Raw genomic sequence first — 22,454 nt, 5'->3', positions numbered from 1 at the left:
GTTTCCGCCTTGTTACCTGCAGGGACCAGATTTTCTTTACCTTGGCAATGTCATTTTAGCCCCTCTTCTACCCATCTCTGGCCTTTGTTTTGGAAATATCCTTGGCACTGGATTACATTGGTACACTTAGAGTCCTCTGCAATGGCGCAGTTCCTTCCAAACATGCACCTGAAAGTCAGCAACCCCCTTACTTTGTAAATAGCTTTTTAAATAGCTGATTTCAAAGTCAAGAACCAATTGAAAATAAGCTCTGCATGACAAATCCATCTTTTAGTTTATCAAACTTCTGGATGTTGTGAAAATCTAAAGCTTGGGTTAAACAAGCACTTTCCTTGAGTCTGGGTTTGGGGCAGGCAAGAACCAGCCCCAGAGCTTGTAAAATGTTAAGATTTGCTGTGAAAGTGGTTTTCTTTCTGGTTTCTTGTTGGGTTTAAGACAATAGTCAAATCAGTTTCTGTTTTAGGTGTGCAAAGGTGTGCAGGTAATGTCCAGTGCTGTCGTGTACTCTGGTGCAGTCACGGTGAAGCTCACCAGCATCCACTGATGCGTGTGAAATCCTTGATGTTTTTCCTGTGATGAACCACGGTGGTTTCTGCTGCCCCTCTGTCCTCCTGGTCTGGGTTCCTCACTGTCCTGCCACAGGTGACAAGGGCTTCCTGTGCAGCTGTCGGACCCTTTTAAAATGGGTGAACACTACAGATGAACTCATGAGCTGCTGCCTTGATTTCCTGACTCTACACTGACTATAGAGTTTCTCAAAAGCCCAGTGGGTGTTACCAGCTGTTGTAAACCCTTTGTAACAAACTTGCTGCTCCAACCAAACGCTCTCCTCTTGCCTTAGCAGGGCTGTTCCCACTCTGCATTTCCCTTCCTTGTATGAGATCATTCCCAGTTGTAATGCCTGTACCACGTGTAATTGAAAACTGCTCATGCTAGATTAGAACAAGTACTGCCACTCTGGGCTGGAGCATCTTATGGCACATGTAGGCTTGAGAGCTGTAGGCGCCAGTTGCAAGTTGAGTATTAACACACAGCTGTGGGTGTTGTCAGCTCCTGTGTATTAAAGACTTGTCTTACAACAACAGGGGACTTGTACAGCTCCCCAGCTCTGAAGATATGGTGTAGCTGACATTTATGCAGACGGAAACTTCCCCGGTACTATTTCACAAATAACTAGTGAAGGTGGTGCTCTCTGCACAAGCTGGCTCAGCCTTTGGAGAGCTTAACTGCTGGGGAGAGTCCAGCGCAGCCACCAAGATGCTGAAGGGAGTGGAGCATCTCCCGTGTGAGGAAAGGCTGAGGGAGCTGGGGCTCTGGAGCTGGACAAGAGGAGACTGAGGGGGGACTCATTCCTGGGGATCAAGATGGAAAGGGGGAGTGTCAGGAGGATGGAGCCAGGCTCTTCTGGTGACAACCAGTGACAGGACAAGGGGCAATGGGTGCAAACTGGAGCACAGGAGGTTCCACTTAAATTTGAGAAGAAACTTGTTCCTGGTGAGGGTGGCAGAGCCTGGCCCAGGCTGCCCAGGGGGGTTGTGGAGTCTCCTTCTGTGCAGACATTCCAACCCGCCTGGACACCTTCCTGTGTAACCTCATCTGGGTGTTCCTGCTCCATGGGGGGATTGCACTGCATGAGCTTTCCAGGTCCCTTCCAACCCCTGACATTCTGGGATTCTGTGAACACAGGAACCCTGACAGCTTCCTGACGTGCCTCATGCAGATGAACAGCTTTGATTGTTTTCCTTGTGTTCTGCAGCATAAAGACATTCTTCACAAATCTGTATTGCCAGTTTAAGATGTTCACCTGGACAGATGCATATGAGTGAGACTTAACTGAAGTCTGTGTAGCTTGAAGTGTGCCATGGCACACCTTGGTCCCGAGTATTGAGCGGACTGTCATTCCTGCATCCTCTTAAGACTTGTATTGCTTTCTGCTGCTTTAAGGAAATCTTGATGACTTTGTGGAGACTAAGCTTAAACATTCCATTGAGATCCTACTGGTGTAGGTTACCTCTTTACACATGGTATATACCAAGCTTAGGCTTACTCTCCATTTAACCAAGGATTTGTGTAGGAGAGATCCCCCCTAAGCAAGGTGTGAGTTTGTACTGTACCTTAGCAGGTTGCTCTGCAAGGGCTGACGTTGGAAACTGGGCTTTGATTCAGGTGGTTCATTGGAAACAACAAAGCTCAACCCACTGATTTGTTGGTGCTGAAATGGTGACTGTAACGATCTGTTTGTTTATGGTACTGGGATTTTTTGCAGGGCACAACACGTGTGGTACCACAGCAATCCCAAAGTGCGGACCAAGTCGGTGCAGAGTGTTGGTACTTGGTTTCATTTTTTGGCTTGCTTCCCTGCAGCCTCTCAGAAGGCTGTTTTAAAATAGGCTTTCCTGTGCTGCTTTGTCTGGAAGTAAGTAGTTCATTACTTGAGCTTCTCCAAACTGAAGTAAATCTTTCTCTTTTTCAGTGTTCCATTGGCAAGCTACAATAATGGGACCAGTAAGTATGAGAGAATTGATGTTCATAGCTTTTTATGACTAGTCTTCTTGTAGTACCTCCTCCAACTGCAATGATTCTTTTTCATTAACAGAATGACAGTCCCTATCAAGGTGGAGTATTTTTCTTGACAATTCACTTCCCAACAGATTATCCTTTCAAACCACCTAAGGTGAGTGGCTTGTACCATAAATCTCTTCATTACCATGTGGTGTAATGTACATTTGTGAGCCTACACTGAAATTTTCCTTCTTCTGCAGGTTGCATTTACAACAAGAATCTATCATCCAAATATTAACAGTAACGGCAGCATTTGTCTTGATATTCTACGATCACAGTGGTCCCCAGCACTAACTATTTCAAAAGGTACCTCCAATGCTCATTTAATTTTAATCTGAAATGAATTACTGATTAGGATTTAGGATGTAAGAACTGCTGTGTCGCTGCTCAAGCCCTGGGACATCCTGGTGAGTGCAGGGAGCTCTGGACGTCCCGTTTCCCTGTGACCATGGGGGACTGGTCATCTTTGCTGGTACATCAGATAAGTTTCGCTACACCAAGTACCTACTTTTGCCACCTCACCTCAAAGTCTAATAAAAAACCCACCAAAATTAAAGCTGGCCTGTGCCAGTGGAAGAATACAGTGTTCAGAATGCACGTGGAATAAAATGCATCAGGGAACAGCTGTGGCCTTGAAAAACACTAAATCTGCTTTCACTCTGTTATCTTAAAGTCCCTGTTTCAAGGGAGCATCAGAACTACTTGTTAGTCATTTTTTTAACAAAGCTTTCAATGACATGGACTACCAAAGCATTTTAAAACTTAACTAGCTTGCCCTGTTTTTATTACTTTTTTTCTAGTTAAAAACATCCTTGTGACAGGTGTTTGCTTGTGGTGCGCTATCCCTTCCCTGATAGAGTAGTATTCCTATTATTTAATGCAAATAGGGAGTTTTAAATGCCTTGAAGATGACCCAGGACTGAGTTGTATTGATTTTTGTCTAGTGAAAATGTAGCCCTGTGGTTTGTAGATCCAGCCATGGCAACTGAGAATACTTATGGTCTCTTCTGTGCATGGACCATGTCCTGACTATTCAGTTTTTGTAGCTTCACACTGTCTTTGTAGTTAAACACTACAGATATTGCAGGCCTAGAGCATCCCTTACATTGTGTCCCAGCTCCATGATGCTGCCCTTTTGGCTGTAATTTTTGCCTTCAGCTACATGGGATCTTCCCAGGCTCTTTGTTCAGAGCGATGACTCCTGGTGCCCTCCCTTGCACACCATAACTGTCTCCCTTTCACCGAACTCATAAAAGTTCCAGCCTTCTCTGTCTAACTAAAGGCTTCTGCTTTTATATAAACATGTGGAAAGCCAAAATAATATTGTCGAGGGTTAAGATTGCGGGGTGACAATAAAACCCTGGCAGATGTAGTGATAACCCCCTCTCCCCCCCTCCCCACACTTCCCCCTCCCTCTCCCCCCTTTTCACTAAGGAGAGGCGATTGGGAGGAAAGGAAGGACAGAGTGAAGAGAGTTGGAAAAAAATTAAAGATGTTTTACTAATGCTACTAATAAGAATAGAGAAAATAATACAAAATATACAAAACCAATCTTGAAAGTCTCAGCAACTGCAGAGCCGGCAACCAAAGTCCTGGACTGGACTCTGCAGCCAATCGGAGCTGGATTCAGTCTGTCACTGGCCTCAGTTCGCAGGGACGACTAGCAAGGTCCTCTCCTAATGTCGGCCATAAGCAGAAGGGAAAAGGGAAAAGCACACGGGATCCTCGTGATTTCCCACTTTTATATGAAGTATTCACGTGAATGGGATGTTATACACAGTTGGTCAGTTTCTTGCTCAGTGGTTTCTTGTCGCCCCTCTTGCGAGATGTCCATCTGTGCTTATCAATAAGTTTGCATTCCATTGCTAGGTTTACCAAAACATGTGTCTGGTTCTCCAGGAAAATGCAGTTAATATGAAGGCTTTAGCTGACAGGCAAATTCACTAAAAGAGAAACTTTTTTTTAGCAAAACCAGGACAAATATCTTGTCTCTTGACCAAAGTGAATTGGTGAGAGCACAAGGCTGAAAGTCTCCCCTGTGGGTTGAAGACACTGAGGAAGTGATGTCAGGAAAGGGAATGCGATCGTGAGGTTGACGCAGCTTAACTTACAGATGCTTTCAGCCAAGTACTAGCTACTGTAACAGCACCAAGTTGGTACCAAGTACTGATGTCTGTCATGTTTTGATTAAATTGCCATATAACTGGTTAGAATACAATAGTTGGAGAATATGGAATGTGATGTGGTATCTTTATTTGTTTTAAAGCCTAAAGTGACCATACAGGCAGCAGGTGGTAGATGGCATGCTTGAACACACTGGAGGATAGACTGGAATTAGGACAGCTGGAAAAAGGAGCAAGAATCTAAGAGGTGCTCGTTTCATGAAGGAATTAAAGGCAGCCAAAGAAATTCTTAGAGTGACTTCACAGAAATTCAGAATAGTTTCTCAGAAATAACAGGGGTGTCTTGTCAGAGGGCAGAGCTCAGCTTAGGGGCAAGAGCTGATGCTTAAAAGAAGCATTCCTGCCTTGAACAAGTATAAATCAATTCCACAAAGGCAACTTCAATCATTTAGGGTGGAAATCTCATTTTCAGTAAGTTTAGAGCTGTGTCGTTGTGGACTTGGGGCTGTTTCAGCTCTCTAGTAACTCTGAGCCTTGTCAAAGAATAACTGTGTTCCTAGCAGGGAAAGCTGTTGGGTTATGTAATTAAAAACGAATAACAAGACTGAAGTTATTCAGCATGAAGTTTACATCCCTTCCAAAGCAGCAATTTAGTGTTTGTAGTATAGATTTTAGAGTATTTCTTAAATTGTGCCTCCCTTTAAAAGGGGACGCGATTGGGAGCAAGCTGTTAGAACTTAAAATCTGTAAGCAGATAACTAGAACACAGCTATAAAAAACCCTGTACTTTACTGATAGGGAAATTGGGGAACACTAGAAACAATTCTAGCAAAGAGCATCCAGCTCACATGGGCCAGGTGTTATGTTGGAATTCATGTGTTTTTCACCCTAGCCTGCAAGGGGAAAGGTGAAGGGCTGTGCAGTGGTTTCATTTTCATCTATAGTGCTACTTTTTTGGTGGAAAGACTGAAAAAGTTGGCTGTTCCAGAGGGCACTTGAAGTATCACAGAATCATTTTGGTTGGGAAAGGCCTTTAAGGTCATGGAGTCCAACCCTTAATGCTGTATCTGGCCTGGAAGCCCCCCCTGCCCTCTTTGGGCGTGATCATAAGGGCTGGAGTGTGGGACTATTGGAGCAGGTTTATTGCAGACTGCTAAATAGATAAGGACTCTTCTGTCCCTTGGTGAGCAACTTTATCAAGTGATCTTGGCTGTGCCAGCGGAGGTGACTTGCATCTTGGCTTTTTGTTTGGTCTTCCAACATGTTTGTCCCTCTTAGACTTGTTAAAATGGGTTCTGAAGAACTGAGAGAACATCACTGAGTGTCTCAGTAGAATAGCTAACTTGCTTGTATTAGCAATTCTGAGGTAAGTGTTTCTTAAAGAACACGTATTGTAGGATAAATCATCTCAAAATAGTCTTAAACACACCTTGGGGGTTAATTTAAACTCCAGAGCTTAAGCAGAATATGTAAGCTTAAATTAATGTTATCTCAAAGTCTACATAAATAAGAATCCCTGTTGCCTTAAACAGGAGAATAAAGTGTTTTAATGTGATTATAACTGCTCTCAGCCATTTTTCAGAAAATCCTACTTTGTCTTGAATTTAGCAAGTGCATGTGCAAGAGTTAATACTAAACTCAAGTACTCATTCAGCAAAGGCCAGGCTGACTTGCTCTGTCCCCTCACAGTTCTCCTGACCATGTTTTATAAGCTACATGGCTCATTAGTTATATTAAATATGTTGGAGTACTCTGCCTGGTGAACAGCAGTGAGTAACTTCTGTCTCATTCACTTCCAGAGTTCACCTTGCACTCTTGAAGCTCTTCCCTACCAGTGCAGTGTGAATTTTCTGTGGTGCTGCTCTTACAGGTGTTGAAGAATTGCATTACTAAGACTTCCTGGGTAGGAAATCCCAAGTACCCAGCACCTTAGATGAGCCTGATCCTCCTAGTGCAGTTTTCCAAATCAGGAAATTGGTTTCTAATCATCCTCTTGGGTTTTAATTTGCCAGTTGTGGTGCTTACGTGGCTGGTGGGGGCTGTGGCTTTGTATGGTGAGGATCAGTGTCTCCGGATGTGCTGTGTTGTGGTTCTGGGAGAAACTATGATTCTTGCGTTACCACTGTCTTGCAGCTCAAATGTAGTACTTGTGTCACTAGAGGAGGCTCAGGGGATCTTGACAATGTGTATAAACATGTGAAGGGAGATGACAGAGCCAGGCTGTTCTTGCTGGTGCCCAGTGACAGGACAAGAGGCAGTAGGTGCAAACTGAAACCCAGGAGGCTCCCTCCGAACATCAGGAAACGCTGGCACAGGTTGACTTGGGAGGCTGTGGAGTCCTCACACTTCAGGGATATTCAAAAGTCACCTGGACAACATGGGCAACCTGCTGTAGGTGGCCCTGCTTGAGCGGGGGGATTGGACAAGGTGGTCTTCTAAGATCCCTTCCAACCTCAGCCATTGATACACTGGGCAAAACTCTTGTCACCAGAAACGGTTGAACCAATTTAACAGGAATTCAAGTTGCTTTGAAGCAAGAAGGTTAAACTGCTCAGATGTAAAGGTTCCCTTACTGGTAGACTGGGTAAGATTGCTGGAAGAGTTTGAAATGAGACTGTGGTTAAGAAATAGGATTTAATTGAGTGTAGTCTGGAGTTGCTGTAATTGACTTGGATGCATCCTGCCCATTCACAGTCGGAAGCCAGTCACACGGAAGTTAGCGCTTGAACATCTTGGGCAGTACAACACAACCTGGTTTTGGTTGTGTGTTAATGTTACAGGGTTAATGTTTGTCAGTGCTGATGAAACTTTGTGACAACTGTGTGCCTCATGTGTAAAGGGCCTGAAGCTCAAAAATAGTGATTGTGTAGGTGAATGCTCCTTCCAGGTGTTGGCTTTCTTCCTATTTTTGAGGAACAGAGATCTAATGGACCTTGGTGTGGAGGAGCCCTCACTGGTGTGAGAAGTAGGACAGCTGGATCAAGCCTCTGAAATGGAATTAAGAATTCTCTCAGACGCGTTATGTGGCCAAAGCTCAGATTTACGCTGGCAGAGATGTTTCATAATCCCTGGAGTACCAGGCTGAATGAAACTTGAGCTGACGAAGTTTGTTACTTTCATATTCAGCAGCTTGGCTGGATGAGCCGAATCCAAAAAGCCCAGCACTCTGTGGCCTGGTCCTCTGGAAGGTGACAAGTTACTTTCCATCGAAGAACTTACTGGTGTAATTCTGACCCGGGGCAGAGCCAGCAGGATCAGCTGCTTTCGCTCCTGTGACCTCGCAGTGCTGGTGTGGTGGGTGAGAACTGATACCTGCCCGTTTTATCCAACTGCTCAGAGTCAGTGCATGAGCTTTTCCGTGGCGTGGTCATCTTGAGAGTGCTGTGCCGCTTCAGGTAGGACGGGCAGCTGAGTGAGTGTCATCCTGACAATCTGCCAAACGAAGTAACTGTCTTGGTATCTCCTTGTTACTGTGATAAAACTTTTGTTGGTGCAGTATTTGTGCTTCCTTAGGGATGGACCTTCCTTTAGTGGGCAAAGGCTGGCTTGGCCTTGTCTGAGACCTTTTTCCCTGTGCAGGAGTTGAGTCTACAGCAATAACTTCTCTTTTAAAAGGCATTTTACCTCTTCTCCTCACTCTGCACGTCCAGTGGTGTGCTCTTTGTCTTCAAAGAGAGAGCTAAGGCTTGTGATCTGGTTTGCTGCCCGGTGCCAAAGAAAACACATTCAGATGAATTCTAGATTGGATCTCTTCTTCAGAGAGCACTCATTGCACCAGACAGCTGTTGAATCTGAACACACCAGTTAAGATTGTTTTTCGGTTTGGGTTTTTTGTTGTTTGTTTGTTTTTCTTTTATTTCTTTTTCCTGGGTAGGTCATTATCTTGGAAGAGTTGGTGCTTGCTTCATCTCCCTGCTGTGATTCAACTGGAGATTCTGTTGCTCCTCAGTACCTTCTCCTCATCCTGAAATGTCCCGCAGATGAGTGCTTTACTGGACCAAGTTGGTTTGCAATTCCAGCTGGACTTAAATAGTAGTATCTATAGTGGCTAATAGCCTGTATTAAGGGAACAGCTGGAAGTGATGGATATTAGACTCATTCAGGCTTTGCAAGCAAATTGGATGCTTTAGTTTTGTGTTTGACTTCTTCACTGAGAAAGTGGAGATAATCAGTAAGTCTGTGCTTTATAGGTCATGTTTTGGGCTTCTGTATGAAAAACACTTGTGCTGGTTTAACTGAAAAAGTTCATTTCCTTCATGCAGTTAGAAACCTTTCTTTTTCATAGCTAGCACGGTCATTATTTGGACTTAGTTTGAGGACAAGAGAACACCCTGGGACATTCTGAGCCCTGCCCACAGGTGTGAGGCAGTGAGGAAGGGGATGGATGGGGCAGAGCTTGACTGACACCCAAACTGACCCATGAGTGTTCCAGCCCATTAGTGTCAGGCTTCATATTTAAGCGGAGTCAGGATCTTCCATTCTTTCTCTTGCTTCTTTGCTCTTTTTGTTGAAGCTGGGGGAGCAGTTTGGTATGTTTAGTTTGACCTTTTGCTGTTTTGCAGCGGCCTCTGGGCCTTTTATCCTTTTCTTCTTGCTTTGGGACCAGGTGCTGCTTCCTGGGACGGGCTGCCTGGTGTGGATGGAGTTTGTGAGGAATTACATTGAGTATCTTTTCTATTCTATTTTTAATATATATTTACTAGTAGTGTACTTTTATTTTATTAAACTGTGTTTATCTCAATCCAAGTTTCTCCCCTTTTGATTCTCTCCCATACTTGGGGTGGTTGGAGAGGGTGTGAGTGGCTGTTGTGGTTACATTGCCAGCTTGGGTTGAACCACGACAAGCACCTCCACTTCTTGATGACTTGGGTTCTCTGTCTTAGTACAGGGTGGCAGGGCACAACTGATACTCACCTTTCTAGTTCTGATATCTAAAGAAACCAGAATGCTTAGCTTTTGGGTTAGTCATGCCCTAACAAGGCTTAAATATAGTTTGTGATGACCTGGACTGTTGAGCTTCTGTGGAACTCAACCTAGCCAAATTGACTTGAGCAACATGTGTAAAGGTGAGTTAAACACTGGCTCATGCTCAGCTGCTGCTGCTGCCCCTCAAGGCAACTTCCAGCAGCAGCTACGTGCTCTTGGATGTGTGTGTCATACCTGTGCGACTTGGTTACGGACTCATCCCTGACATCAACAGGAGATAATTGCTGTGGATAAATTACTGGGCACCTTTGACTTCCTCCCCCTGTTGGCACTCCAGGGGAGATGTTTGTCTGCTGGCTGTGGAGCTGCGGGCTTATGCCTTTTAGGATGGCCTGTTCAGCTCCTGAGCTCCAGGAGCTTGATGTGCCTCTCAGCCTTGTCTGGGCTGGTTGATGCTCCAGTAGACAGATGGAGGTTTAAATGGTTTTCTGTATTGCTCATTTGGCTGGTGCTGGAGAGATCTGACTTCATTAATTGTCCTGACTAAAGACTGAGCTGCTTCATAGCAGAAGCAGCTCAGCCATGGAGTTTACATATTGAATGTGTGTCTCCCCACACCTCTCATCTGAGGTGTGGCAGAAGCAGGAGGATGAAATCACTCATCAGAAGCAGCTGGCTACTCTTTGGGGTGTAAGAGCACAGCACAGGAGCTGAGAGGATGAGGTTGATTGTGTGGTGATGAACTAGCTGAACTTGTTGACAAGCTATAAATGGCACGATCCTCTGCACAGAGGAGCTGCCTTGAGACAGATTGTCCTTGAATTTTGGAGTGTTATGTACTCTGTCAAGGGAAGTCTTGGATCAGAGTTGTGCTGCGTTACGCTAGTAGACCTCATTTTGCATCAAAGAGCACATTGCTGGAGCATTCTTGATGTTAAGTGATCGTTCTGCTTGATGAGAGTGTGTTTGTATCGCTGCTCTGTAGGGAAGCAAAGCCCATTACTTTTTTAGGGCCGCTTTGTTAAGTCTCTCAGTGAGTTTGATTCTCCTGGTTCCTTTGGTTGCTGGAAGTACGTACGTGGTCCAGGCCAGTCTGCAGCCCACTGAAGGGGAAGTTGATTGTGTTGTCTGCAGTGGGGAGCTGGGATCACAGCAGAAGGGCTGGAGTTCAGTAGGCTGCTTGGTTGGTGACATAAAACTGAAGAAAAAACAGTGTTTTTTTAAATGAAAGGGAACCTTAAACTCGGTGTTTTAAGTCACTTAATGTTTTGTTGCAGCCTGGACTGCTTTGACAGTTAAGAGTGAAGAGATGAGAACTGGCTGTACTTGAACCCCTTGAATTGATGGGAAGCAAAATTTCTCTATTTTTCTATTACTGCTAAAACTCCAAACAGAAGTTGTGAAGCGCGCACACTTGTACTGCGGCTCTTTCCAAGACTCGAAGGGATCCCGCCTACCCGACACCTCGAGAGCTGCTTTGCCAATGGTCGAGCAGGGCAGGCTGTGGAACGATGTCCCTCACCTGTCCTGAGTAGTTACTCAGCCTGATTCTGTGCTTACAAAACTTGATTTTTGTCACCTTTTTAGTTGTTTTATACTAGTGTTGTAGTCATTTGATTAGTAAGTGTTAAGGCTTTGATATGAAATTCATTGCAATAGTACTTGATGGTGGAAGAAGGCGGTGTGGTGTTTCTCTCTATTCCAGAGTGTTCGTTTAGTTAGTTACTCTGCATTGAAGAACTCCTGTACACTACTACTAAGGATAGCTTCTCTTTCCTCTTGCACTTGGCCCCTTAAACTTTGGGAAGGTACCTTTCTCCAAGGGTTGTTTTGTGTGGTCTGGAGGCTGCTTATGTTGGTAGGTCTAAAACACGTGCATATACACAGTGTTCTGGTGGAAAACCTCAAGAGGGAAACTTCCTGAATTTATTTTGAACAAATAGCTGGGTTCAGCAGGCTATTAAAATTAAAACAGTTTAGGTAACTCAGTTAAAAATGTTTCTTGCTGAGGCTATACAGATGAAAAGGGAAAGATGTGAAGCTACCAGCAAGAGCAGGCATAATGGAGAATAGTTTTGATTAATGAAGGCTCACAAAAATAAAACAGCTGAATGTGGCATTGCAGCTTGAAGCCAAATAATTGTGTCCATTTTTTATTCAAGGCTTTTGGAATAATACTTCTTGTAAAACAAGTGAACTGCTGAGGAATGAAAGCTAGACATAGTTTTGGAAGTGACTAGATTGCCAGAATTCACCATGGGAAGCATTCAGCTACTGGTGGAGTGGTAACAAATCAGACTGCTTTAGTGACATGGGAGTGTGTGTGTGTGTTTTTAATGGCAGCAAGAAGCAATGACACACTCATGTCAACAGCCTCTAAAGCAAGAACTAAAACTCCTGGGCTGGGACAGGGCTTCTCTCTCCTTCTGCTTTCAGCAAAGGTGCTGGTGTGCCTTGCCAGCTTAAGCTGATGTGTGGGCAACGTGGGGCTGCTCGTGCGTGGGAGGACACTGTTACCGTGGTGCCCATGCTGAGCAGCAGCTGGACCTTTGTTCTGGTGGGGCTTTGTGAGGGCATTGGGAGGTGTACGAGGAGGAGCTGCCGCCCAGCCCCACGGCTGTGGGGAACGGGGCATTTTGGTGGCCGGGGAAGGCAGAGAGGACTGCACAGGCTTGCAGCTGGGTTCTGCTGATGAGGAGTGAGCCATCTCCTTCAAAAAGAGTCCTTGGGAGTAAAGGACTGTGGTAAGATAAAACTTGAGGGGGGTAGTTATAATAGCTGACCAAAAGACTTTGGTTGGGTTTCCTGTAGCCTCTGTTAAAGGGAGGGGACAGATGTTTGCTGTTTTACTCATCCTACCAGCTGAAGAAATGCAGTGACCGAAGCAGTGGAGTCTGATAACTACCAAGAATACTCCACAAAAGTAGCTGGAGCAACGACTGTATTTGAAGTTAAACTGACAGGCAGCAACAGGGTGTAAGGTGGCAGAAAAATTCCCATTACTGAACACTTGTTTGAGCCTTACTCAGCGGACATCAGGAGAAAACAAGTGCTGGAGCTGTTGGAAGGTGCTAAAGGTGCCGTGTCCCTTGCCAAGGGACAGCAGTTTGGAACTGGCGGCTTCAGGTGCCTCCAGTGCCAAATGAAAATCTTCACACTGTATTCTGAGGGGTGGTTGAATAGATGCTCTGAGTGTCAGATGATGGTGGAGGATAATTAAGCTCTTAACTTTTTTGAACTCTACAGCAGAAAATTAGGAAAAGGAGGAAGAGGTTGTTCTTAATCTAGAACAAGAAATATGTTTGCTTAAATCAGGAACACCTTGTTACTGAACTTCTAGAAGCTTTTAACTTGAAATTGATAATTCATTAGTTAAGACCTGGGGAAGCTTTCACTTTTGTCACACTTGAAAAACTTTTCTGAGTTGACATGAATATTGGCCAGAAGGCCACCAGCACCCTGGCCTGTATCAGAAATGTGGCCAGTAGGCCCAGGGCAGTGACCGTCCCTGTGCTGGGCACTGGGGAGGCCAAACCTCAGATCTTGGCGTCAGCTTTGGGCCCCTCATGCCCAGAAAGGCCTTGAGGTGCTGGAGCGAGTGGAGAGAAGGGAACGGAGCTGGTGAGGGGCTGGAGCACAAGTGTGATGGAGCGGCTGAGGGACCTGGGGGTTCAGCTGGAGAACAGGAGCTGAGGGGAGACCTTCTGATCTCTGAACTGCCTGAAAGGAGCTTGGAGCCAGGGGGGTCGGGCTCTGCTCCCCAGGAACAAGCGCCAGGAGCAGAGGAAATGGCCTCAAGTTGCGCCGGGGAGGTTGAGGTTGGATATTAGGAAAAGTTTCTTCCTGGAAAGGGTTGTGAAGCATTGGAACAGGCTGCCCAGGGCAGTGCTGGAATCACCATCCCTGGAGGGTTGGACAGGCGGAGGTGAGGTTCTCAGGATAGGGGGCAGTGGTGGCCTTGCAAGTTTGAGGTTTACAGTTTAACTCAATGATCTTAAAGATCTTTTCCAACTTAGATTATTCTATGAATATTGGACCTATTCTCCCCTTTCTCTCTGCCTGTATCTAGCTGTTCTTTGTCTTGTGATCTCTTTTAGATTGTCTTAAAAACAAACAAAAACCAAAACAAAATGGCCCCAAACAAACCAAATCACCCCAAAGCCCAGCCCTGCCAGTGCAGCACAGGCACGCCATGCTGTTCTTTCACCTCTGATGGCATCTCTGGCACAGTAGCTCTGCCACCTCCTCCACAGCACCGTAGCAACTGATGGAAGTTTGAACAGATTTGTGTTTAGTGCCTCCAAACCTGGAGCTGCTGTCACCTCCAACTTGGATGTATTGTGACAACTCCACTGTTGCTGTGATTGCTGAAGGGACATACAGAGTGAGGCTGTTGGAGTAAAACAAGCTGCGAGAAAGGGATGCAGAGGAATGTTTGGCATTTCTCTGTGGGGGCAAGACGTCCCTGACACACCTCACGTTGTGTCGTCCCAATGTGCTTTGCTTATAATTTGCTGCCTTCCCATCTCTTTCCGCTTCGGTGTGGACACAGGAATGTGCACGTGCTACTTGTAGCTTTGTGGGCAGGATCTGGGCTCCTTTAGGGATGAAGGTGGTTGCTGCCTTGAGCAGGATGTGGCATCTGGAATATATATGGTACATATTTATAGTGAAACCTTAAAGTTCAGGGCTTTCTCGATTAATTTTGAATACTGTTCTACAATTAATCCATCTCAACCTACCTTATGCTCAGAAAATAATTGGATAAAGCCTCTTAATTCTCTGCAAGACTAGCATTTTTTTAAACAGTCCTTAAGTAGCTGTGAGCAGCTCATGCTGCCTTTATCTTGCTTGGGTCTGGCTGCTGTTTGACTTCTGCTTAGTTCCTCAAGTCATGACCAATGAGGTTACCTGGTTTAGGGCAACGCTGAATTTCAAGTGCAAAAGCAAGGCTGTTTTCTGAGAAGACTTCCAGGTATGGTTTCAGATTGCAGGGTTCTGCCTGAAGTAGATACGCCTGTCCAGGAGGTTACCCCTTGTGGTGACAATTAAACTTGTGGTCGTGCAAAGCTGTTTAGTTAAATGGTAAGAAGTTTTGTTCAAAATGACTTGGCTGAAGTGTGGGGGACTTCTAAAAGATGATGCTGGAGGGGAAGACAGTGGGTGGACTGACTTGTACAGGTGTTTTCAGGTGCACTTAAGCTCTAATTGAGTATCTTGTTTTATTTTTCTCTCCTCAGTACTTTTGTCCATCTGTTCTCTGTTGTGTGATCCCAATCCAGATGATCCTTTAGTGCCTGAGATTGCACGGATCTACAAAACAGATAGAGAAAAGTGAGTATGGAAGCCAAAAACCATGTAACGTTCTTGACAGCAGAGTCCACACTTGAATAGGAAAGGGAAACTGAAAGGACCTGCCTCTTGGGAAAGAGTGTGAACTTTGATTTGCCTTTTTCACTTTAATTGTGGTCTTTTTAGAGTTGTTTTTTTTCCCTGGGATCTGGGATGCAGCTTTTCTACCAGCACTGCATTGCTGTAGGGAACAGGTATAAATGTCAGTAGAAGTGAAGGGTGTAGAGGCCTCCTACTTGTGTGGGTTTGTTACTGCATTCTCATTCCACTCAGGGATCTCTCACTAGCGTTATAGCTGTTAACTACCAGTTTTCTTGATCTAATGAAAATGTGGACAGTGTGAATCTGTTTCATACAGAGCTCTTAAATTGGATGTGACCAGCTTTAGGAGCCTCCACTGCCTGCTTTAATTCTACATAACCAGCAGAGGGAGAACAAGTTACTCTAGTAGGAGAGTGTTTCTGTGCTATTGGTGATGGAATCATTAAAAAATTCCCTGTTTCATCTTCATTTGACAACTCAAGGGAACTACAAGTGGTGTAGAGGTGGGGTGGGAGTTTGCATGATGTTAACAGTGAGAAAGGAGAGCCCTCTGGTCCCAGCGAGGAGATTTAAATTGCTTTCTTTGAAAGCAACAGCTTGGTGACCATGGTAAACACTTTCCTACACCACTGTTCCCTTCCAGGTCTGATCAGTAGTGTTTAATTTCTGAAGCTCCATGGTCATCTGATGAGAACAAGAGAAGAAGGAAGGGAAAATGATCCACAAACTTGCTTACTCTGCTGCATACTTGAGTATGTTAGAGAAGCTCATGCATCCTGTTGTTAATGAGCTGCCGGAGCAGCAGTATGTGTTTTGAGATGCAGCTAACAGTGACTGCACTTAATGTATGCAGACCTCTCCTATTTTTCCAAAAATAGGGGAATTTTGTGCTTAAATATAACTGGACTTGCTTCTTGAGTAGTCTCAGAACAGTGAAGTAACAAATGCTCTCGCCTTCACAAGTGGATTGTCAGATTCTTTAAGCTAACGCATGTTGTCTGGAGACAGAATTCCCGCACAGGAGCCCAGTACATAAGGAGGAAACTCCTTGCTATAAGTGTTTTATGCTTTTTTCCTACAAATTGTGTAGAACAAGAACAAGCTTATCTCTGACAACAGAAGGTACTGGTATCACAATGACTGCTTTGTTTTACTGAGCTTCCTTTAGCAGTGGCTCTGGCTAGAAAGGATATTTGGGCTCAAAAAGCTACAAGCAACTGGGGAATAGGAGCATATTGTGTCTTCAGAGTAAAAAAATTCTGGTGGACAAACAGTGTCCTCATAGTCATCGAAACAGCCAAATGCAATATGTAGCTTGAACCAAGGCTGCTGGGGTTTGGCAGCCCAGCAGGTACCAGGGACCAGGCTGAACTTCAAGGAAGGAAGAATGAGGTGGGAGGGGAACATCTATTCTTTTCCAGAATGCTGAAATTCAAACAGACTGTAATAGTTTCCCTGGGGATGCAGCGGTTGGGGCTGCAGGTAAAGGCTGCTGGAATATCCTTCCCCACAGACTTGCACTAGCTCTGTTCTGTGGCTTGAGTCACAAAGATCTCATATTCCTGTTGTAAATATGCCTAGATAGTTATTTTCCATGAAATGCTGTGGCTTTTCGTGTTTCCTCTGTTTGCCTAATATTTCAGTTTGCTCTTAAATTTTACAAATTCATGATACTACTGGAGAAAATATAAGTTCAAGTGTAGACTGTAGTGCTGGAGTGGCAATGCTGTTTGGATGTTATGTTGAGTAAACCCTCTTTTTATACATACAGGTACAACAGAATAGCTCGGGAATGGACTCAGAAGTATGCGATGTAATTAAAGAAATTATTGGATAACCTCTACAAATAAAGATAGGGGAACTCTGAAAGAGAAAGTCCTTTTGATTTCCATTTGACTGCTTTCTATGAGCCCACGCCTCATCTTCCCCTGTGCACATGTTTACCTGATACAGCAGTGCTGCGTGTTGTACATACTTGGAACAACAAAATAGAAATACTGTATTTCCCCGTACCAACATTGACTCCTAGCAGAGAAGTGTGTGTGTGAAAAGCTGGTTCTTCAGTCATAACTTTGTGAGCCTAAAAGCATTCCTGGGCAATTTAAATTGGGTAATAAAATGCGAATGGGTGAGTTATGGTGGATTTCGTATTCCCAGGGACAGTGTTGCTGATCCGTGAAGGCTTTTAAGTGGAATCCTTTTAAACTCATAACAGTTATGAAAAGCAAGGTGAAGAACTTGAAGCTGTTTCTGTATTCATTTTATTCTGAAGGACCTACACCTTAGGTAAATGTTATGACCAATGAGATAAACTGTACCCACATCCTGTGTTTAAGGTCTAAGTTTAACCGGTCAACATTTAAATGGATTGGAGCTATTAGTGCATCAAGTGATGTTGATTTGTTTCAACTCTGTCCCCTCCTTCATACTTTTTTTGGTTTGTATGTGGTTTCTCAGTTAATACATAGCTAATAGCTCTTATTTTTCTTAAGTTTTTTAACTGCTTAGGTCTTTCTGGATGTAAGGGTAAAAATCCATTTGACGGAAAACTTGTGTATATTTAAAGACCCAGCTGCTCCCCTGGAGCTTGTACGTTCAAGAATGATTAATCTGTGTAATAAACTGATTACTACAGTCATTACATATAACTTTGTGTGAATAGGCTTTTAATTTTGAAGAGAAGCTTGTTACAGGCTAAAACTACCGGTGGATTTCTCTCAAACTCTTGCCTTGGCAAAGGGTTGATTTGGAAGTCGTGAAGCAGTTTGGTTTGCATCACACAAGGCTGTACACCTGACCGAGACGTCAGCCTAAGCACGTACATGGAATCAGGATGTGTAGAGTGCCAGGAACTCGACTGTTAAACCAAATAAGCAGTTTACTAAATGAGAATCTGAGTGACATTTTACAAAGCCTAATGGTATTACTCCCACTTGCATGGGACCTAACACAATGCATATGTACTGTAGGTAAGTGAAACCATATGTAACTAAAATAATGGATGTAAAAGGGTAAAAAAGAAAAAAACCTACCAAACACATCAGCACAAACTTTCATAAAATGTAGCTTTTACATAATTACTTTGCACTAAACATTTGCAAATGTTCATACAGTTTTAAATTGTACTTGTATGTGTCTTTTTTGAACAAAGTCTTCACTTGAATCTAGTGAAAAATGTAGTTTGAACCTTTTCTTTGTATACAAGTGTATTTGCCAGCATCGTTGGTGTGAAATAGGTGAGTCTGCAAGTTTATCTCCTTAGTAGAATTGTAAACGAAGCCATCGCCTATGAGGGAGCGGCCGTGGCCTCCGGCTCTCCAGCCACAGGGTCTGTCCCGTCCGCTCCCAAATGCATCTTTACACTCTTGCACAAATGAGGAATAAATGTCCACTGCTTTTGGTCTAAACCTGTTCCCCTTGTCTCATCTCTCGATGTCCTCGTGTCCGCACAGCTGGATGTAAATGTCTGCGGTGTTTCTTGGAGTCCTCGCAGTAGGTGGCAGCGGGACGTGTGGAGACGGCTGCGCAGGTGACGTGACACGGCTGCTTCGGTGGAAGGGAAACAGCCTGTGGCCGTGGTTCCTGGCTTAGTGACAATGTAGGGATGAGAGGGACAAACGTGGTGTGCAGGAGTGTGAACTGGCTGTTGGCTCATCTGGAACTCTTGGTGTGTCGTGGCACAAGGTGATGTCTTTACCGGCTCAGAAGGCTGTGGGTGGCGTGTCACCGGTGTGACCATGGAGAAAAACTCGTGTTGTTGAAGCAGGTGTGCAAGCTGGGGCTGCGAGTGTGTCCTGGGCTGGCTTCACCTCCCGCTGATCCTGGGTGGTTCTGGTGTGTGGCTGGGGCTCTTGCCAGCCCTGTGACCGCGGGGACACCTGCAGCCCCACGCTGGGGACCAGGGTGTGGGGGTGGAGTGCCTGCACACCTTGTGGGTTACCCTGAACTGCGTTACAAGCGAGCCACCTTACAGTTTTTCGTATTTGGCTGTTTTTTGGCATTGGTGCTTACTGGGAGAGATCAAAGGCTGCATAGGAGAGCAGGCAATAAGTGTGGAAGTTGAGGATGATGGTTTCCTTTTCTGACGGGGCAGCAGTCGCATCGATGAGGTGACTGGGAAGTGATGTGGCCACATATGAGTTGGAACAGCAGAGTTGTGGGTGTTGAAACAACATCTGCTCGTGCTGGTGCGTTTGAGCAGCTCAGGCTGTCCGATGCTGTGGCAGGTTGTGGGGCAGTAGAAGTGAGACTGGACTTGGCGGTGCCAGGTTAGCAGTTGGACTCTGCTCCTACAGGCATTTTCCAACCAGAACAATTCCATGGTCCTGCCCTTAGGGAGGATGTGCTGTCCCGCATGGGTTCACCAGGTGGTGTTGAGTGTTGTACTGTGGATTAGATAAAGGAGACTTTTTATTTTTTCTAGGTTTTAACTTAAAACCTGATCCAGCTTAGCCTTTTGGGGGACTAGAAACTTGCTCTTTTGTGTATTGTGCATGTTCTGATATAAAACAGCACGAAAAATGAAGGCTCTGCTCATTGCCTTTCTAGGAACTCTGAGCTCATCAATCATGACACAAACTTTTTCAATCCTTGTCCAATTTGTTCTTTTTTTTCCTTGATCTAGTGTTTTAAGTGAACTGCTGCACTCTGCGTGGCTTTTGTTGTGCTGGCACTTCTGTGGATGTTCATACAACTTATTGGTTTTGTCATGTGCTTTATTCAAAAAGCAAATTGTTGGGCTGCTTAGATTCCTCCGGCTCTGGCAGTGCTGTAAAGCTGAAATGCTGGGCCGGGGTATGTTCCTGTGCCCATCAGTGCCTGTGCTGCAGCAGAGTGAACCGGAGGGAAAGAACTCCACCGAGCTGCCCGGTGTGGATGTTGGGTAAGCACCGTCACCCCTGCACACCTTCTGTGCTGGGGGCTGCCTCTGGTTTGGTGTTTGGGGCCGGTTGTGTTTGTGGGTTGTGCTCATCTACAAGAGAACGTGATCCCGTGTGTTGCAGAACCGTTCCGGTCGGTGCAGGAGGTGCCAGGCAGCTCAGGGCCCTGTGGGGCCGGTACCGGGCAGCGCGGGAGGCCTGAGCGCTGTGCTTGGAATATCCAGCTTGTCCTTCAGTAGCACGTGCTGCTGCGGTTCTTTGAGAGCTTTTTAGCAATGTGAGAGTGGTAGACTTTAAGTGTTATTTATTATTACCTTTCTATACCAATGCTTTCACAGTATCACAGAATGTCAGGGGTTGGAAGGGCCCTGGAAAGCTCATCCAGTGCAATCCCCCCATGGAGCAGGAACACCCAGATGAGGTTACACAGGAAGGTGTCCAGGCGGGTTGGAATGTCTGCACAGAAGGAGACTCCACAACCCCCCTGGGCAGCCTGGGCCAGGCTCTGCACCCTCACCGGGAACAAGTTTCTTCTCAAATTTAAGTGGAACCTCCTGTGTTCCAGTTTGTACCCATTGCCCCTTGTCCTGTCACTGGTTGTCACCGAGAAGAGCCTGGCTCCATCCTCCTGACACTCACCCTTTATATATTTATAACCATGAATGAGTCCCCCCTCAGTCTCCTCCAAGCTAAACAGCCCCAGCTCCCTCAGCCTTTCAAGTAGGCTTGTACTGAAGCACCTACAGACTTTGAGTCTGCACCCACGGAATGATGTAGAAAAAACAATGGACTGAACTGGGTGTAATGTTGTGTCCCAGTAAAGCGAACTGTAGCCTGTCCCATGCCACCAAGGCCATGGCTTTCCATGCCTTTTGTAGCAGCAGCTGCAATTTCTGACAGTCTTGGTGCTGTTGACAGCAGCAAACCAGCTCTGGAGCGGGTCCTGTTCCCAGCTCTGTGCAGGGGACAGTGGGAAGGGCTTTGCCCAGTTGACTGTGATTTCTCTTGTGCCCTGAGCAGCTCTTGCTGGCAGAGGAAAACTGCTCAGAGCAGTGAACAGTCACTGTCACCTTGCTCTGAAGAACCAGGATAAGATAAACTGTCTCTGAACATACCCAGGTGGAGGAGCCCGTGTCTCAGCTCGGAAGCCCCTTCTGCAAGAGAAAAAGCCCCAGTACATTTGGGTGGGAGTAAACTGTGCTCCCGAAGTAACTTTAGAGCAATTTTGCTCTCCTTCAGCGTTAGGGAAGCCTACCTTATCTCCTACAGGTAGCCATAGAAGAGTTTCATCCCCCAGCTACTGTTTCCTTCCACTCCTTGTCTCCTTTGTATAGATTAGAATGAGTCCGTGATCAGTTGGAGATGTGAGTTGCTTGGGGGTTTGGCAGAAGCTGTTTCCTACAAGGACGAGTGTGTTGAGGGCACCTGATGGAAGGTTTAAATGAGGAGCTGACCTGTGTGGCTCTTCTGGATGTGTGGAGACCAACCCCTGCCCCAGTGCCTGTGATGGCGTTTTGGGGGTTCCTGCAGCCGCTGCCCCCCTGTGCTGGAGCGTGTGTGGCTGGGGCTGCGCTAACTCCGCTGTGCTCTTGGATGTGCTGCAATTTGATCATTAAATAATTCCCTTAATGTGACTTGACTGTGCCTTTTTTTTGTTCTTTACCTGTGACTCTTACCTGTTGTGTGTGTGGTTTTTTTGTATTTTTAACTTTTTTTGGCTCATTTTCTTTGCTCTTGTGGCTGCTCCCCTTCTCCCCAATGATCCGGTTCTGCACTGTCCCCAGCCATCTCCAGGTGCCTTGCTCTTGTTCTGTGTAACTCCGTGCCAAGCCTGGCTTGCTCCCTGCACACAGGCAATACTTTTGGGCAACGCTGAGGAACCCTGGCAGTTTACTACCCATTTCTTGCTGTAGAAATGTTTTCAGCAAGCCCAGCACTGCCCTCTTGTTGCAACCTGGGTTCTCAGACAGAGCTGCTACTGATCCCCATGTCTGTGATTCACCTGCTGTCAGCTCTGTAAAGCTGGGATCAACTCAGTAAAGCCGGGATCAGCTCTGGTGCAAGGGCGCAAGGCACATGTGCTGTGGGGGGGAGCCAGAGACATCTTGACTGTTTGGGGGTTCCCACAACTGGCTTGGGGGGGGTTACTCTGCCTCCCATTTGGCATCCACAGGTTTTGTTGTTGTGTTTTTGCCTCAGAGCATCCCCCTCCTTCCCTGTGTGACAACAGTTTTTGTCATATAATTCAGACAAAGCATCTCAGGGTGAGTGGGGATCAGATGTATTCACAATTCTTATCCTTTCTGGAACAAATGTGTTCTTAATGAATACTCTTTATGGATAAATCCCTTGCTGAGTTGCTTGGTGAGAGATTTATCAGTGAGTTTGTCAGAGAGTTGCTTGGCTGTACTTCCTTCCTTGCCCCCAGCTATGGGGAAAAGTCATTCAGCTCCCACCCATGGAAGTTCTTGCTGGTCTGGAGCTTCTTGTAGACAGCAGCTGGGTCACAGAGTCACAGAGTGTCAGGGGTTGGAAGGGCCCTGGAAAGCTCATCCAGTGCAATCCCCCC

The 22,454-nt window shown here is 45.6% G+C and overlaps 1 protein-coding gene across 5 annotated transcripts in view; it reads left to right on the top strand.

Moving 5' to 3' along the window:
- UBE2D2 (ubiquitin conjugating enzyme E2 D2) overlaps nucleotides 1–18,412 on the top strand; it is a 30,577-nt gene extending 12,165 nt beyond the window's left edge. For 4 of the 5 annotated variants that reach the window (XM_065030227.1, XM_065030228.1, XM_065030232.1 and 1 more), the window contains exons 3-7: nucleotides 2,474–2,505; nucleotides 2,597–2,674; nucleotides 2,763–2,868; nucleotides 14,852–14,945; nucleotides 16,777–18,412. In XM_065030227.1, the coding sequence (XP_064886299.1) occupies nucleotides 2,474–2,505; nucleotides 2,597–2,674; nucleotides 2,763–2,868; nucleotides 14,852–14,945; nucleotides 16,777–16,822 (356 nt within the window). In that variant the 3' untranslated portion in view covers nucleotides 16,823–18,412. Of the gene's footprint in view, nucleotides 1–501; nucleotides 643–2,473; nucleotides 2,506–2,596; nucleotides 2,675–2,762; nucleotides 2,869–14,851; nucleotides 14,946–16,776 lie in introns of those variants that run through there. The other variant, XM_065030231.1, reaches the window with a different exon arrangement.
- The last annotated feature ends 4,042 nt before the right edge of the window (nucleotides 18,413–22,454 follow it).

This window comes from Columba livia, chromosome 14 (genome assembly GCF_036013475.1).
Source record: "Columba livia isolate bColLiv1 breed racing homer chromosome 14, bColLiv1.pat.W.v2, whole genome shotgun sequence".
In the NCBI taxonomy this organism is placed as follows: Eukaryota; Metazoa; Chordata; class Aves; order Columbiformes; family Columbidae; genus Columba; species Columba livia.
Note: the sequence above shows the minus strand (reverse complement) of the source record. Positions and strands in the feature narration are given on the sequence as shown.